We start from the raw sequence: 17,445 nt of genomic DNA, 5'->3' as shown, positions 1-17,445 counted from the left end.
AGGCGCATACCATGCCTCAGAGGTTATCTATACCGATGGCTCGATGTTTGATGGCCGTGTGGGGTACGCTTATGCTCATGCGGACTATGTCGACCAGCGCTCCTTGCCAGAAGGCTGCAGTGTTTACACCGCAGAACTGACAGCCATTTTTCGTGCCCTTGAGCATATTCGTACCAGCACTGGAGAGTCCTTTGTCATTTGCAGTGACTCGCTCAGTAGTCTGCAGGCTCTTGACCAGTGCTACCCACGCCATCCCATTGTTGGTGCCATCCAGTGGTCCCTTCACGCTCTTGAACAGCGTGGTCGTTCGGTGGTGTTCATATGGACCCCGGGACACGTTGGGATTGCGGGAAACGAACTCGCCAACAAGTTAGCCAAAGAGGCTACCCGCAAACTGCCGTTGGAGATCGGCCTCCCGGCAACTGATCTCCAAACGGTTTTGCACCGTCGGGTCTTTGGGTTGTGGGGAGATGAATGGCGCACTCTGTCTGCACCCAACAAGCTGCGGCAGGTAAAGGAGACCACGACTGTGTGGGGTTCCTCCATGCGGGCCTCTCGCAGGGATTCTGTTGTTCTGTGTAGGCTCCGCATTGGCCACTCTTGGCTGACGCATGGTCATCTGCTGCGTCGAGAGGACCCCCCTCATTGTCGCTGTGGTGCGAATATGACGGTGGCCCATATATTGTTGGACTGTCCTCTTTTAACCGCTCTCGGGCGAACTTTTAATCTCCTAGATGGTTTATCATCTCTTTTAGGTGACGATGTCTCTATGGCAGATCGTGTTTTAAGTTTTATTCGAGCAAGTGGGTTTTATAGGTCCCTCTAATTTTATTGCGTCACCCTCTTTTGTGCTGTATATTTTACTTAGTTTTGTGTTGTCATCCGACTCCACCCTAAACTTTCAGGCAGGAGGTTTTAATGTGTTGCAGGGTGGCTGGCTCATCCTCTTATTTTCGTGATCAGCCAGCCTCAGTCCTCTGCTGTACAGTTTTACTTCCTTCTGCCTTTCTTCTCTGTGTTCTTTTTGTTGCTGTGCTCCGTTTTCCATGTTTCTTTATTATTGACCTTGGGGATTTTCTTCCCCTGGAATTTTTATCTTGTGCTTCGAATGACTAATGGATGGTTTCCCTGCGCTCCGTGTGTTTATGAAACAAGGGACCGATGACCTCTGCAGTTTGGTCCCTTTAATCCTCAAACCAACCAACCAAGAATTGTTTCCATCATAATTTGTTGTGGATTGGCAGTGACTTTTGGAGAGAGAAATCTAACCTGTATCTATGTTGTTGTGATTCGGAAAGAACTGACCTATTTAAATGGTGTTGCATAGATGATTTTGTTGCATTATTAATACGATAAGAAAAGTCCTGGACAGAGTACAGACAATGGAAGGTTAAGAGTAGCTATTTGCCATTAATTGAGGCATTGAGTGGTGAAAAAGTAAATGCACAAGATTGAAATCATAGATAACTTTTGGACATGGCAGAGAGAGACATGCCAACAGTGGTGCGCCCAATGATGACACTGGACTGTGTCATCTTGTCAGATGAGTCTCAGTTCTGTGTACAGCATTATTAGGGATGTACCTGTGCATGGAATCACCTGGGAGAGCAAATGATGGCAGATAACATTCACAGTCATCACACAGGCCCAGCACTGAGTGCAATGGAAAATGAAATGAGTGTTTGGCATCATTGGCCGGGCAGCCCCTTACAGGTAGGTCCCCCCGCCTTGGTGCAGTTCTTACTACATTCAACACCACATTGGATGACCTGTGTGCCAGATGGGGATGAAATGATGATGAAGACAACACAAAACCCAGTCCCTGAGTGGAGAAAATCCCCGACCCAGCTGGGAATTGAACCCAGGCCCCTTAGGATGGCAGTCTGTCATGCTGACCATTCAGCTATCGGGGCGGACAGCTGAGTGTGATTGTATGGGGATACCATCAGATACACGAAATGATCACTACCAGTTCGCTTAACATGTCAGAAATGTAAAGGCAGCTGTCCACATTTATTGGCTAAGTGAACTGGTGGCTATTACCTGTCTCTGAGGTCACCACAATGCAACAAAACATGTTGCCTGTACTGTCCTGACTGACTTTGGTAAGGGCGTTCAACTGATGCAGTTACTGGCATGTTCTCCAGATGTGTTGGCCATTAAAAACATGAATTTGGGTTGCCCAGTGATTGGTACACCACCCCTCATCAACCAGTATCATTGGAAGAACTGGGTCATAGAACTGAGGCAGTGTGAAACAATGTACCTGCACCTGTCTTCGAAGCTCAGTTCTACTCAAAGTTGAACTAAATAAGTCCTCGGTCACAAATTTTAGTCTTTAGTCAAAAAGGCTAAAAATTGTGCCCGAGGGCTTATTTGGTTCAACTTTGTTCAACAGACTGCAATAAATTTGTTTCGAATTAATAGAATTAGTATAGGATATGTATTTTCTATAAATTTTGGGAAATTGCTGCCTCATTCTAAATTTTTTTGTATTGACCATACACTGTCCATTGTAATGTGTTTTTGGTTCCAAAAGTCACGCGACATTCTTGTAAGTAATAAAAAGGATGATTATTAAAAAAAAATCCTGAGAACTGACTTACTACCAAATAAATTAGAAAGTAACTTGTACCTGGTACCGGAAGAATGGTAATATACCTGCAAAAACTGATTGTAACACTCATCTTAAGAATAACCAATGTTTTATTCTTCCTTTGAAAGAGAAACAATAGTTGGGGGAAATAACGGGGATAAAAAGAAAGTCACCCAGCATATGATGGTGAGGGAAACAAGAGGGCAGGATGAAAGGAAATGAATTTAAGGATTAAAATTTAACAGTAAGTGGTCTTCTTATAATAAGAAGGTATTACAGAGCTTTATGCCAACCCATAACTCTTGCATTAATTAAAGCATGGAATTACCTACCTCTCGACAAGGCTATGGATTTTTTGCTTTCATATGAAGTATCACTGGGCTGTGCCCATCTGACTTCAGAATGCGTTAGGGGTTTACATGAAGTTGAGGGATTGGGATTATGTGTGTGTTTTCTGTGTGTAAGCTTGTGTTTGGTGTTTCATGTACGTGTTACTGGTCCCTAAAGAAGTGTGTAAGGGTTAATTTTGGGCATTTGTGAGAAGCTTCTGATGGTTTGTTTCTTAAATTTTGAATGAGAAATGGGTCGAAGTTTGTGTTGTTTCATAAAATTTTGTGGATTTGTCTTGAATAAATGTGTAAATGGTGACCTAGCTGTCAAAGAAATGATTGTGCATTTCAGCCCAATGTAAGGTTTTTAGATTGTCTGGCATTTGATGGTAGCTGTTGCAGTTCTCCTCTCCTTTTGCAAAATCATTCTGCCACAAATGTGTCACTACCACCAACAAAACATTGCAGTCAGGGAACATATCTTCGATGGTAGCCTTAGTTACTATTCTTGGCAAACCAAATGAGTGAAATAAATGGAAAATGTAGTAATAAAATGTTCCTGCTGTCTTTTATAAAATTTTTACTATACCAGTCTTCATTTCACAAAGTTATAGCTTCATCATCATGGCCCAGTCATTATGCAAGAACATTTATAATGATGTCAACATGCCAAAAATGTGGTTCGTAGGAGTTACAGTGTATTCTTAATTGTGATTGACAGTGTTGTCGTGAACTGTGTAAAGATTATGGTAGAATATATGTAGATTTTTGTTAAAGCTTGTAATATGTAAAACATAGTGTCACAGTTTGCAGCTGTACTATAAATTTTAATTAAATAATTTTCCATCAGAATTTCGCAAACCGAAATTAACAATGCATTGTAACTTCCTGGTGTGTTGACATGGAAATGAAAGTACTTGGAAAAACTATTGAAGCCCTACTGACGAAGCTGTGACTTTGAGATGCACATTGGCATAGTGAAAATGCTGTAAAGGACAAGGAATAGATTTTATTATGAATTTTTCCGATCTCAACATTGCATAAAAACATGGAAAAAATATTCTGCAGATAGCAGTTACTTTGATATTGTAAAAGTATGAATAATTCACAAAATTTTAAGCTTTCACAGAGTACCAACTAAAGATTTTGATTTGGGGTATGTAGCTGATTGGTGTGGTGATTTGAATGGCATAATAAGAGCTATTACTGTCATATCTCTTGAATGCAGCAAACTGTTAACACCATAACATAGTTTAATCATCTAGTCAAAATAAAAATAACGAGCCTGAACAATCAAGACTTGTATCAGGAACAGCAGTTTATTGTTGGCACTGGCAAAGTTGCCTTGAATGTGTCACTTTCTTAAGCATGTGAAAGTCATCACTCTTTTACACACCATGTAAACTTTTGTGTACACAGTGAAAATCGCACAATTTGTAATTATTAAAATATTATTTTTTCTCAATTATTTTTCATCTGATGACTAATTGTTCTTCAGTTGTGCCAACATGCTTCAGATATATTTTTGATGGTTTTTCTTGTTTGTTTTGTATTCATTGTGATGTAAATAGTTGTTTATCCATAGTAAAGTATCTATTCCTTTTTTAAGGTTCATATTTAAGTGTACTAGAGGAAGATCAGAAATGGAAATCTCTCAGAGATACAAATGAAAGGCCACACTTGTTAAATGACTGTTTTTAGAGCAAATGACAGTTTAATGATGAAGACAGTTAAGTGTTTATTTTGACCTCTTGCAAACTCACATGTAGGATGTGTGTATATGATTCTAGTATTTGAATGTAATACAAAAAATGAAAGTCCCTTGTGGTGTTGAAATGCTTATAAGGCTATTGAGTGTAATTGTCAGCGTTTGCTTGCATGCTTGCCTGTGTGCATAAATGTTCGCCTACAGCATAGGGAAAACAGTTTAGTCGTTTTCTGTAATATCGTCTTTATTGTGTATAATAGAGAATATCAGCAAGAGAGAGCAATTAGATGAATTCCAAAGCTTATAAAGTCTCTCATGTGCTGTAACTCCCAATGAAAATGTTGCACACAAATGTATATTACTGTACATATTAGAGAAATATGTGTACCATTTATATGAAATTAGCCATATAGATAAGTGAGACTAGGACATTGTGAAGGACAAAGTTGTAAACAGTAGTATCGATGATTGTAGCTCAGCTTTCATCATCTTATATTTCTTGTTAGTGCACAGTCATATGGTACAGGAAGTGGTCAGTGGTGAGAAATGTGATGGGCAGTAGATGAGGAGTCAGTATTACATGAGCTAGCACAGGTCCATGCATGCACATAACTGTTGGAGCAACTCGTAAATGGTTAAGTCCAGTGGTAGGGGGGGAGGGAGGGGGGGATCAGGATAGGGAGTGAATGACATCCACACTGTGCCGAGTTAGAGTACAAGTAACACCATCCTGTTACTTTGTGACAATAACTTGTTTCATGGTATTTGCAATCATTTTTTGAAGTTGAGCTCTTTTTCCCAATTGTACATATAAATTTTGTGTGAAACTGTGTTAAGTTATCCAACACCATACCATAAGATAAAATAGCACTCTGGTAGTATACTCCACGCAGAACAGTGTTTTCAGTATCTTCTCTTGGGAATATATCTGCTTGGCGGAATTCGCCTTTGTCCAGTCTCCTTCCATTTCTTTCTACAGGAAGTGATTTCTCACTTGAATAATGGTGTTGTGTGTTTATCTCATTGCTGCACCATTGTGTGCAACACAATACATTTTTTTGAAAATCTTTATTGGCATTCTAACTAAGATATTCAGTATGTTAGATATTACTTTTTCATGACACTTCCTTAACTTAGTGCTCCCCCCCCTCCCTCGTGTAAATTATGTATCTTCGTGGTCCAGAGATCGCATGCCATTTTGTGAATCTCATTGAACACTTACAAAACTGAGGCAAATCATTAATTTGTATATACAGGGTGTCTCAACTAACTCTGCCACCTCACTGGCCGTGGTGGCCGAGCGGTTCTAGGCGCTTCAGTCTGGAACCGCGCGACTGCTACGGTCGCAGGTTCAAATCCTGCCTCAGGCATGGATGTGTGTGATGTCCTTAGGTTAGTTAGGTTTAAGTAGTTCTAAAAGTTCTAGGGGACTGATGACCTCAGATGTTAAGTCCCATAGTGCTCAGAGCCATTTGAACCATCTGCCACCTCAAATATTTCTGGAACAACAATATATATTCAGAAACGGTTTTCACCAGCACGAATGTACATCAGGGGCTTAGCAAACCAAATACTATGCGAAATTTTAAAATGTAAACAAATACTATTTTCAACACAAACTTGTGTATTTTTAAATGGACGCCCCCTATTATTTCATATGCAATCTATAGCATGAAAAATTACAAAATAATGGCATTGGTTGCATCGCAATACGTCAGTTACATCCTGAGAAATTGCAAAGCGAAGTTGACACTTGAAATAAATGAAGCGCACAGCTAGCGCATGTCCTGAGACTCTGAGTGTGCACCTCACGCTGCCTGTGTTGGGTTCACGGAATGGGAAGGTATGCACAATCCACAAAAATAAACAAGTAACACGTCCAACTCAAAGTTACATTTTTCAAATTGTAGATGTATGTTTATTCTAGCGAAATGACAACTAGAGCTACATTTAGAGATAACAAACTTAAATTCACTGTGCTAAACACATTTACTAGTTTCCTGTCACCATCAGAAACTGTATTGTTGTGCATTATGTCCAGCAGTGAAACTGTGTCACGTTAACATATGTTCGAAATGCCCTTTGTTTGCATCGATACACATTTGCAGATGGGTAACGAGAGAGTGTTGCACAGATTGTAGAGTTTCTACAGATATTGTTGCACGCGCCGTAGTAACATGATGTTGCATATCCTCTACTGTCATTGAGGGTTCTTGATACACTGTCTCTCACTCCGCCCCAAAGAAAGAAGTCAAAAATGGCGTCAAGTCAGGGAACCGTGCTGGCCATTGCACAGTACCTCCCCGCCCATCCACCTATTTGGAAATGTCACATCTAGAATGTCTCTGGCAACTTTTGCATTGTGTGCGGGACATCCATCATGTTAGAACCACACTGATAGACGGGTTTCCAATTCTAGATCCTCCATGGGGAGCGCTAGTGTGTGTTGATGAAATGATGCAATTCTCTGTCCATTCAATGTTCCACGGTAAAAATAAGAACCTACAATACAGTTAGCAATGATACTGTGCCAAACATTGACACGCCACTGTCATTGATGAGCAACTTGGCGAATTTAGTGGGGATTTTGCATGGACCTGCAGTGCATGCTCCACAGATTCACATTTCCATGATTTGTAAATGAAGCCTCGTCTGTAAACAATGTATTGCTTAGGAATACTAGATTACTTTACAACTACTGAAGTGCAAAACGACAGAATGCAATGCGGGAATCAAGGTCATTCCCGTACAGTTCTTGGTGCAGTGAGATATGGAACGGATGAAACCGATGCTGATGCAAAATTCTGCACACACTACTGTGGCTTATTCCTACACTTCGTGCAGTTACCGATCTGGGTAGCATTCAGCATGCAGTTTCCCAGCTGCAGTTGCATTTCTGTGACATTTGTCATAAATTAAAATAGTATCTAGTTTTTCTTCATTACTGAAGACTGACATATCGACTAGATGATGGCAAATGTAATAAGGATACAGGCACCAGTGCAGGCAACCACTGCTCTGAGCAGAGTACTACATGCAATGCATTACGCCAGAAACTGTGATGCTGTTGCTATCCTTTACAAGCCACATATTTCAGAACTTACGAGGTTTCGAAGCATGAAACCAAGTGTGTTACTACTAATTGTACCTATAGTTGTCATTTCGCAACAATAAACATTATGCAGAGGAAATCCATCGGTTTGATACCGTATTATTTGACACATTATAAGAGGTGGATGGTTCAAGTAATATACAGGTCAAGAAGGGGCTAAATATCCCCCTTTAGGAGTTCCATCAATGAAATATGGGCCAGTGGTGTTTTGTCACACAACACCACACCCTACATTAACACTCCACTGACGTAGTACGTCAATCACATCACGATTTCTGGCAGGATGAGGTGCACACTTGAGCCTAAGGACGCGTGCTTCATTTATTTCAAGCATCAACTTTGCTTTGCAGTTTCTCCAGATGTAACTGATGTATTACGATGCAACCAACGCCATTATTTTTGTGATTTTTAATGCTATTTATTGCATAAAAATAATAGGGGGTTTCCATTTGAAAATACACAAATTTGTGTTGAAGATAGTATTTGGTTTCCTGAGATCCTGTCATATGTTCGTGCTGGTTGAAACCGTTTTTTAATGTCTATTGTTGTTTCAGAGATATTTGAGGTGGTAGAGTTAGGTGTGACACCCTTAATTACTCCATGGTTGTTGTTATACATGTGGAAGGGTAATATTCTGCATTTGAGTTGACAAAGATTGATGTACAGTCTTCATTTAAAAAAAAAAAAAACCTAATATCAGGAGTTTACGCTTAGATGGTTTCGCTCAGTAGTTGAATCAGTAGTTTGAAGATGGGAACGAATCCAAAGCATCCTTTTGTGGTGAAATAAAAGAAACCTTCTCCTTAAACAAACAGGAATATGATATTATTTACTTTAACCTCCTATCTCATTTACCTTGCACAGATGAGTTGGACTGTCCTGAAGGGTGCATCATAATATTAAAAACCGAGGATTTGTTCCTATCTTCAAACTGATTATGATTTGGGCATTAAAACTTATTACAAAATCAGAAATAATTATATTTTCACAAAACATTCATAATCCAACTTAATTCTTTCCACCCTGCCCCACACAATCATGCTGGTTTGGTTTTAAATTTGTCCTGGTTTAGTTACATCACTTTTCTGCATCCCTCCAGACTGCAATAATTTTTAGAATTACCAGCTTCTGTTTGGCAGCTGTTTTGTTTTACATTCTGACCACCAGAGCATAACGCAGCAGATCATTTCAAACTTCAGTAAGAAGACAAAGCCATGCATCATCCAGATCCTACATTTCATTAGTTTAAGGGAATTCCTGCATTATTTTAGATAGAATATTTCATCTAACATATGTAAGGTGTCTAAAACATGCATTATTTTTTACAAGATTTAAAGTTGAGTAGCACAATAATGCTAGTGACTTCTTGAACAATCTATCGAAAGGCAAATTTTATTAGTATTTTTACTTGATTCTATGGGTCATAATATATGGAAATTGGTACATATTAGATAAAAGTTCAAGAATTTTTATCTTCGGGTGGAAAGGAATGTACTAGAAATATCTATGTTACTCACAGGGTTTGAAAATATTATCGACAAAATTTACTCCAATTATCATTACCGTCCTTCACCTTCATCGTTCTCAGCAGTAGCTCTTGTTGCTCTCTCAATACCACCCCATAAAATGGTCTGTATTTACATATATAGAATGTGTGTGGCATACATCCTGGATGTGCTTGTCTTGTATTGGAGTTCTTCCATTGTACAAGTATCCTGTATTTTAAGAACTGGTGGCCAAAGTTCTAAAAATAAAATTCCGAAGTCCTCGGAAACATCCTCATTTTCAATTTCCAAATACAGGCAGTTAGAATATTTCTTGCCTAAAGGTTATTTAACCGCATCTGGTGCAGTGAAAAAAACTGTTGGAATGTGAGGCACTTCTGTTTTGTCTTTTTGCAGCAAGGAAATTTTTTCACGGCACCAGATGCGGTTAAATAACCTTTAGGCAAGAAGTATTCTAACTGCCTGTATTTGGAAATGAAAAATGAGGATGTACAAAAAAATGAGGACGTACAGAAAGCATACTGAATATTTTCATAACTATCCAGTTGGTTAAAGGAATAGGAGTAATGAATAAATCCAGTAAAAAGTAGCACCTCAAAAAAAGCTGAGAATTACACGAGTATTGACAAAAAGTGGTATCGAGAGATTCATTAGCATTGAGGCCGACATCAATAGAGTCAATTTGGAAGAGAGAAAATTACCCTAGGGTTGTTACACCTTGCAACAGGAAGCACTGATCAATCTTTGTAATATCATCCATTAGCTACCTATTGAAGGAGAAAGTGTTCTAAAGTTTTGTTGCAGTTTGAACTCCACAGGTGTCACTGAAAAGATAAAGGTCTTTAATCTCAGCATCCAAGTTATATTCAACCACACATGCTACAGACTTCATTGGGTCGATGTTTAACTCCTCCTTCCAGATAAACATATAGATCAGCAGAATCTGATTTCATATTGTGTATGCAGAATACATATAACCAGAGTTTCCTCTGATAGAAAATTTCCTGAACGGGCAATTCCAGTAAAGAGAGGTTTTGCATATGGTCAGATAAGTGCTCCAACCTTTGTGTCATCACTTTTTACCTTCACACTTGTTCTCGTGAGTATTATAGACATCGATTTGAGGACCCCCAGATGTATAATCATAATTTTTCTTCAAAAGTTATAGTTTATTTCCTTGGAAAGAACTGGATTTCTATTAAAAAGAGGTTGTACATGGTTTTGGTGTGAAGTGCAGCACTCAAATACTTTCTATTCTGATTCCTGTAGTGTGTTTCGTTAGCAGGAAATTTGTTAATCAGTTCATCTATAAAAGCACAAATGTTCTATATTGCATTACTGCAAAGTCCGTGCTTGCATATATTATCCACAGGAACCTGGTTTGCTGCTATTAATATCAATTGAAAGATTGCTTTACTCTTTGTTCAGTACACAACACTAAATGCATTTTTACACCCAGTCATACATGCATTGCCTTTCATTACATGATAAAAAATGCTAACGTGTTTCAGTGGTTCTTCTCTTTGAGATTACCTCTGTAATGTTGATTTCCGATCAATCAGTCAAATTAAGAATGTGTCCTACTCATTTTTAGAATGCACATAAAACAAAGTTCCTTCTCATTGAATATAATAGAGGGAAACATTCCACGTGGGAAAAATATATCTAAAAACACAGATGATGTGACTTACCGAACGAAAGTGCTGGCAGGTCGATAGACACACAAACATACACACGAAATTCAAGCTTTCGCAACAAACTGTTTCCTCATCAGGAAAGAGGGAAGGAGAGGGAAAGACGAAAGGATGTGGGTTTTAAGGGAGAGGGTAAGGAATCATTCCAATCCCGGGAGCGGAAAGACTTACCTTAGGAGGAAAAAAGGACAGGTATACACTCGCGCGCGCATATCCATCCGCACATACACAGACACAAGCAGACATTTGTAAAGGCAAAGAGATATATATGTGTGTGTGTGTGTGTGTGTGTGTGTGTGTGTGTGTGTGTGTGTGTGTGTGTGTGCGTGCTGCTCGCGCGTGTATACCTGTCCTTTTTTCCTCCTAAGGTAAGTCTTTCCGCTCCCAGGATTGGAATGACTCCTTACCCTCTCCCTTAAAACCCACATCCTTTCGTCTTTCCCTCTCCTTCCCTCTTTCCTGATGAGGCAACAGTTTGTTGCGAAAGCTTGAATTTTGTGTGTATGTTTGTGTTTGTTTGTGTGTCTATCAACCTGCCAGCACTTTCGTTTGGTAAGTCACATCATCTGTGTTTTTAGATATAAAGTCCCTTCTCATGTACATTTAACCTTTCAGTACATTTATGTTTACAAAACTAACACCACTATTATTGGTCTGAGATGATGATGATGTTACACCTGTCCTAATGCTCATATACTCATCACAGTGAAGTGGTTTGTTTTGCTGCACTTCATAATTTTATGTTTCTGGATGACAAATACCTTTCTTCTTCTTTGCTGTAATAGAGTCGTATCACTTTCAGATGTGACATTGTAGCAGTAACCTCAACACCAAACAATTGAATCTTTAAGGCTGCAACCGAAAACACGCCATCACATCAGAAGTGCCAGACCAACATGCTTGTAAAACATCTCGAATAGTTATTATGTTAATAACTGTTATTCATTTACCATTAACGAAGAATATCTATACTCGGACATCAGAATTAAACATGAAAGAATACCCTGATCCACTACAGACGCAAGGTTTTAACCCTATCACTGCGCATTTACTCTCAGCGGCTCCCGCTCTGTGCGCGTTATTTTCACCCGGTGCGTATATATATGACTGTAGCATTCTACCGTTATTATTGAGATAAAAATGAGACGCAAAATCCAATATTGTTGGTGTAAATCGTTTCCTTTTTTAAAATCTTTGTCCAGAAAGTCTAATTTTGTTCAAAAAAAGTACTTTATTAGGAGAAAAGAACACAAAACATATTACATTAGTAATACTTGAAAGTGTGGTATTTCTCAAAACAAAAATTCAAACATAAAGGCACATTACATTTTACACAAATGTATCTTGTGTCACTTCGTTTATCATGTTTTGCACATACAATACACATTCTCTGGGCGGCCTTCTTCTTTGAAGTTCCTGGGATTAGCGAGATAAAGTGGCGCTCCGTTAGGCGTAAGGGATTGTCACCATCAGCCGATCTCCTTCCACGACGTCCCTCTGTTTGCGGTAGGTGGTGAATCTCTAGGATCTCCTTGATAAGTTTCTGTTGAAAATCAGATACTGAAATATTTCGTCCCGTTTGAGTTTCATATAATGTATGTGCATTGAGCAGAGACAGATCCACCAATCGAAAAAATACTTTTTTATACCATTTTACAGTTTTTCGTACACATTCTACTGAACTTAACATCATGTCGCTCCTGTCGATGGCCCCCATATTGTCAGTGTAGCTTACGATGCAAGCTGGTTTTGTTTTTGGTTCATTCGTGGTTCTGTCAGTTTTGTCAGTCGCTGTAATTTCGCTTGTATGAAGAGTTGAAAGCATCCTAACTTCCTGCTTGTCTTGCCACTTCAGAACAAGAAGTTTATCTGTTGACTTAAACTCGATCTCGCCTTTTCTAAGTTTTTTTGATAAAGCAGGCATGCCTTTGCAGTTTGTTCTCACAGGTCCACAGGGATTAGTCACTCTGTCATGCAAATAAGAAAATAATGTTGGGCTAGTGTACCAATTGTCAACATATAATGTGTGACCTTTACCAAGGTAATGTTCAAGTAAAGTGAGAACAATGCTTCCAGATATTCTAACATTTACACCAAAGTCAGTTTCTTTTTTTTTTTACGTCTGTTGCTGCACCCACATAAATAATAAAGTCAAGGATATAACCAGTTTCACAATCACTTAACACAAAAAGTTTTACACCAAATCTGTGGCGTTTGGAAGGAATGTACTGCTTGAAGAAGACACTACCTTTGAAGAGAACTAAACTTTCGTCAATGCACAAATTTTTAAAAGGATAGAAAGCACCTGGAAATACTTTTCTCAAGTGATCCACAATTTGATGTAATTTCCAGATTTTGTCATCTCCAGGGTCCTTACTGTTATCAGCAAAATGTAACATTCTAAGTAACAGAAGATATCTATCTCTTGGCATGATTTGCGCAAACATTGGAGTAGACAGTAACTGATCGTTGGTCCAATAACTGTTTATTTCATTTTTTCTCACTTGAGCCATCAGAAAATTCACAGCAAGGAAACAGTAAACTTCGTCACTGTTTGTGTTTTTCCAACGTCACAGTCTTGATTTTTCACTGGCATCATTGCAAAGGTGTTCATAATATAAATTACATAGTTCAGCTCTGTAGCTCACAATTTCTTGGCTAAAAAAAACTTGGAAGCAGTCGTATACAGTACACAAGTCATCTAAATTGACGATTTTGCAACCAGAACCACTGTTATCGAAATTATACACTTTAGGGTCCAAATCAGAGTCTTTCCATCTAAAATAAACTGTTTTGTGTCTCTTAGGAGATTTTTCAGGCATACGCTCAGCCTCTTCTTCGGAATCGGAGAAAGAATCGACTATAACATCAAAATCTGGATCTGCATTTACTGGTTCAACGTTTGTTGGTTCACAAATATTTTTTATATTTCTGGTGACAGATTTATCTGCCAGCTCGCCGTCGTCATTATCTGTCCACCCATAATCAGCTGGATTGGGCATGATGATGTCCTTGTCGTCACTTTGGTTTAGAATACTCAGTAGCTCATCGTCTGTAAACGGACGGTAACTTCGCGTCCGTTTAATTCGGTAATGCGTAAACGGCCGCACACAAACTAGGTAATATAGCGATACGAATGAACTCAGCAGAAAGAGAATTCAGCATTCAATAGTTGTTCAGGTATTTCCTAGTATCCCAACAATTAAACTGCATACTTGCGCAACAATTACTTCCGACTCGCTGGCCCGATTGTCGGCGTTATACATAACTATACGACTGTACCAGGGAACCACTGTAAGCATTTTTTATAGCAAATAGTATATATATGTCTGGAGCACTGAAACGATTAGCTTATATTTACGTCTGGAGCAGTGAAAGGGTTAAGCAGCTGAACAGCAGATATGAATACCAGCTGTTAGCGTGATCACAGAGTTGAGGACGAACATACTCAAGAGTTTGGATATGTTCCCTTCTTCAATCTAATGAGTATTTCCAAGTCAGACTAAGGTGGCTCAAGAGTGGCTTTTGTTCCCTTTCTATACCTCAAAATGTGCATCTATAAGATAACACAGGATCTGTGAAGAAAAAAAAAAATAGTTCTCTTGGTTCTAGTTCCTTTGTCAATCTACCAATTCTATTAAGATCAGTTTTCAGCCTCTATTTATTTAAAATGGAAATTGCCTGTGTAATGTAAAGTTTTTTGTTGTCCCAATTTCTATTTATTTACTTCTGCTTGGCAGAGTTCATCTTCATCAGTTGTACACTTGTTTTTTGTATTTGCTGGAGACTTTCTCCATACAATTTTTACTGGGTGCATTGTTATTGGCTAAAAATGCATTTGAGAAAAAAAAACAGTCATTCATACTCAATATGTATTCTACGCTGAATTCATTGGTAGCAGTACTTTCAGTATGCATCTCAATTGTTGTTAGTTGTGAAATGTTAAAACCAGTTTTCATTGTAGTCATGATTTTAGTTTCAAAAACATTATTAAAAAATGAAATGTTTGTGTTTGTTGACTCATATAATTAACTTGAGACTTTTCTGATACAAATTCTAATTTTGAATTGTCTGTTTTTAGGAGTGGACTACTAAATTTCTGTGCTGTTGCACTGGCTATGAATGACTTGGGATATCGTGCACAAGGCATTCGGATTGACAGCGGGGATTTAGCCTACCTTTCCAATAAAGCAAGAGAAATTTTTGAAACTGTAGCTCAAAAGTAAGAATGTATTGAGTCTTTTGGTGTCTTCTTTTTTGGATATTCATAACAGTTTGTTACGTGCTACGTGCAATTAATTGAGTTCATGGTTTCAGCCTGCATCTCCCATGGTTTGCAGAACTTATGATTGTTGCTTCAAATGACATCAATGAAGAAACCATTTTAAGTCTCAATGAGCAAGACCACAAGATAGACTGCTTTGGTATTGGAACCCATTTAGGTCCGTATATTTTCTTTTGCAAAACTGCATTTTAATTTTTTATTGGGTAATGAGGTAAATATTCACAAATTTTGATTTAAATATATCGTTGTTTTGTGTTTGTGTATTAGGGAAAGTTCTAGACTACTTGCCAGAGTTAGTCTGTGTGTTGTGTCAGGCTGCAAACTTACCCTCGCCACAGGAGAGAACACCTTCCATTAACACTACTGAAATTATTGTTATAACGCTTTTGGCTGTGTGAGGCTGCTCATTGTTATGCATCAATGGAATGCCTAAGAAGATATGTTTGCACTCTTAAACAGTGAAAAATCCAGGATGGAATGTAACAATATTATGAATAGGCTAGTTGCTATTCACCATATAGTGGAGATGCTGAGTCGCAGATAGGCACATCAAAAAGACTGCGAAAAAATAAGCTTTTGGCCAACAAGGCTTTGTCAAAACACACACACACACACACACACACACACACACACACACACACACACACAGAGAGAGAGAGAGAGAGAGAGAGAGAGAGAGAGAGAGAGAGAGACGACGACGACTGCAGAGTCTGGCAGCTGAAACCACACACTGTGGCTTCAGCTGTCAGAGACTGCAGTCAATTGTGAAAGTTGCGTTTGCGTGAGTGTGTCATCTATTTCCGACAAAGGCCTTGTTCGTCGAAAACTTATTTTGTGACAGTCTTTTTGTTGTGCCTATCTGCGACTCAGCGTCTCCGCTATATGGTGAGTACCAACTATCCTTTTCATAATATTGCTTGTACTTTTACGTTTAACCTGGATACATGTCTTTGGAATCAGCACAGTTGGTAGCGTATGTTGTTGTTGTTGTTGTTGTTGTTGTTGTATGTTGTTGTTGTTGTTTTAAGATAATCAATTCAAAGCCTTATATCTGCGTCCCAAATCTTTAGCTGTGAATCACTTGAGAATGTGTTTAGTGCTTGCAGCTGTTACTCTTTTCTCTGTATGCAGCACATATTGAGCAATGAATTGTAATAATACGCTCTCATTTTATGTACAAAAGCTGATTAAACTGTACCTATCACATTATGTTAATAATTGATTACACAGAGACATATGGAAGCCATTTTCTCATAACTGAATGGGAAGAAGCTGTAATGTGCACAATAATAAAGATATATGCTGTACCACGAGTCAGCTTATCTTACTGCACACAACATTCTAATATTTGCACAGACAGAGGCTGTCAAGTGAGGGAAGGAAGAACATGGATTGTTATTTTTAGACATGTTTGTATCCACGGTTTGAAGACACAAATAGTTTGTTTTCTAAGTAGGCTACTTATTGAATAGTCCGCCTCTGTGCAGAAGAGCTGGCTTTGATTCCCAGCAAAGGACTTTTCGTTGGTAAAAGATCTGATACGGGGTTCACTCAGCTCCATGAGACTACCTAAGGCTGAGAGGGCAGTGTGCTGTCCTCATGCCACTCCTTACCACACCCAGTGATGATGTTATTGGCCAGAACAGGGAACTTCACCTTTAATGTACATACTGAATAACTGAATCATAAATATTTGTGTGATGAGGCTCTTGAGTGATAATTTACAGAAAGACCATTAAGAAGTGGGGTTTGAAGGAGTCATTGTTGACAGGTTTGGCAGTGGATCATTTGACAAAGCATGTATTGCACACTGCTGTTGCTGATAATGTTTTTGTCATGTGCAGCACACTTTCAGCAATCATATGGCAACACTATAAGTGGCAAGTAATGGAACGAAAAATAAACTGTCAAAGGCATAAATGCTAAAAGTACTCAGACAAACTATGCGAATGTTGACGATGGCAGTGCTAGAATGACAGTGTTGCCCTATGGGTAGACTAGGAGAATGACTTTCAATACAGGCTCTGAAATGGGCTGCACCACTGAGGAACTGACTGAATATGTCTGTGAGAGCCTTCTGTGATGGCAGTAAATGGTAACCAACATCACAGCGTCAGTGCTGTTATATAGTGATATGAACCCAATGCAGTAAATAAAGTTATATTTTATCACACCCAGTTTCATTTTACAGCTCATAGTGCATTGAAAAGGTACCC

The 17,445-nt window shown here is 38.8% G+C and overlaps 1 protein-coding gene across 5 annotated transcripts in view; it reads left to right on the top strand.

Moving 5' to 3' along the window:
• LOC124782314 (nicotinate phosphoribosyltransferase) overlaps positions 1-17,445 on the top strand; it is a 127,889-nt gene that overhangs the window by 41,915 nt on the left and 68,529 nt on the right. For all 5 annotated transcript variants that reach the window (XM_047253929.1, XM_047253928.1, XM_047253932.1 and 2 more), the window contains exons 8-9: positions 15,026-15,166; positions 15,262-15,386. In XM_047253929.1, the coding sequence (XP_047109885.1) occupies positions 15,026-15,166; positions 15,262-15,386 (266 nt within the window). The remainder of the gene's footprint in view (positions 1-15,025; positions 15,167-15,261; positions 15,387-17,445) is intronic.

Source organism: Schistocerca piceifrons, chromosome 1 (assembly GCF_021461385.2).
Source record: "Schistocerca piceifrons isolate TAMUIC-IGC-003096 chromosome 1, iqSchPice1.1, whole genome shotgun sequence".
Lineage (NCBI taxonomy): Eukaryota > Metazoa > Arthropoda > Insecta > Orthoptera > Acrididae > Schistocerca > Schistocerca piceifrons.
The sequence above is the reverse complement of the archived record's forward strand: the minus strand, read 5'-3'. Positions and strand labels throughout refer to the sequence as shown.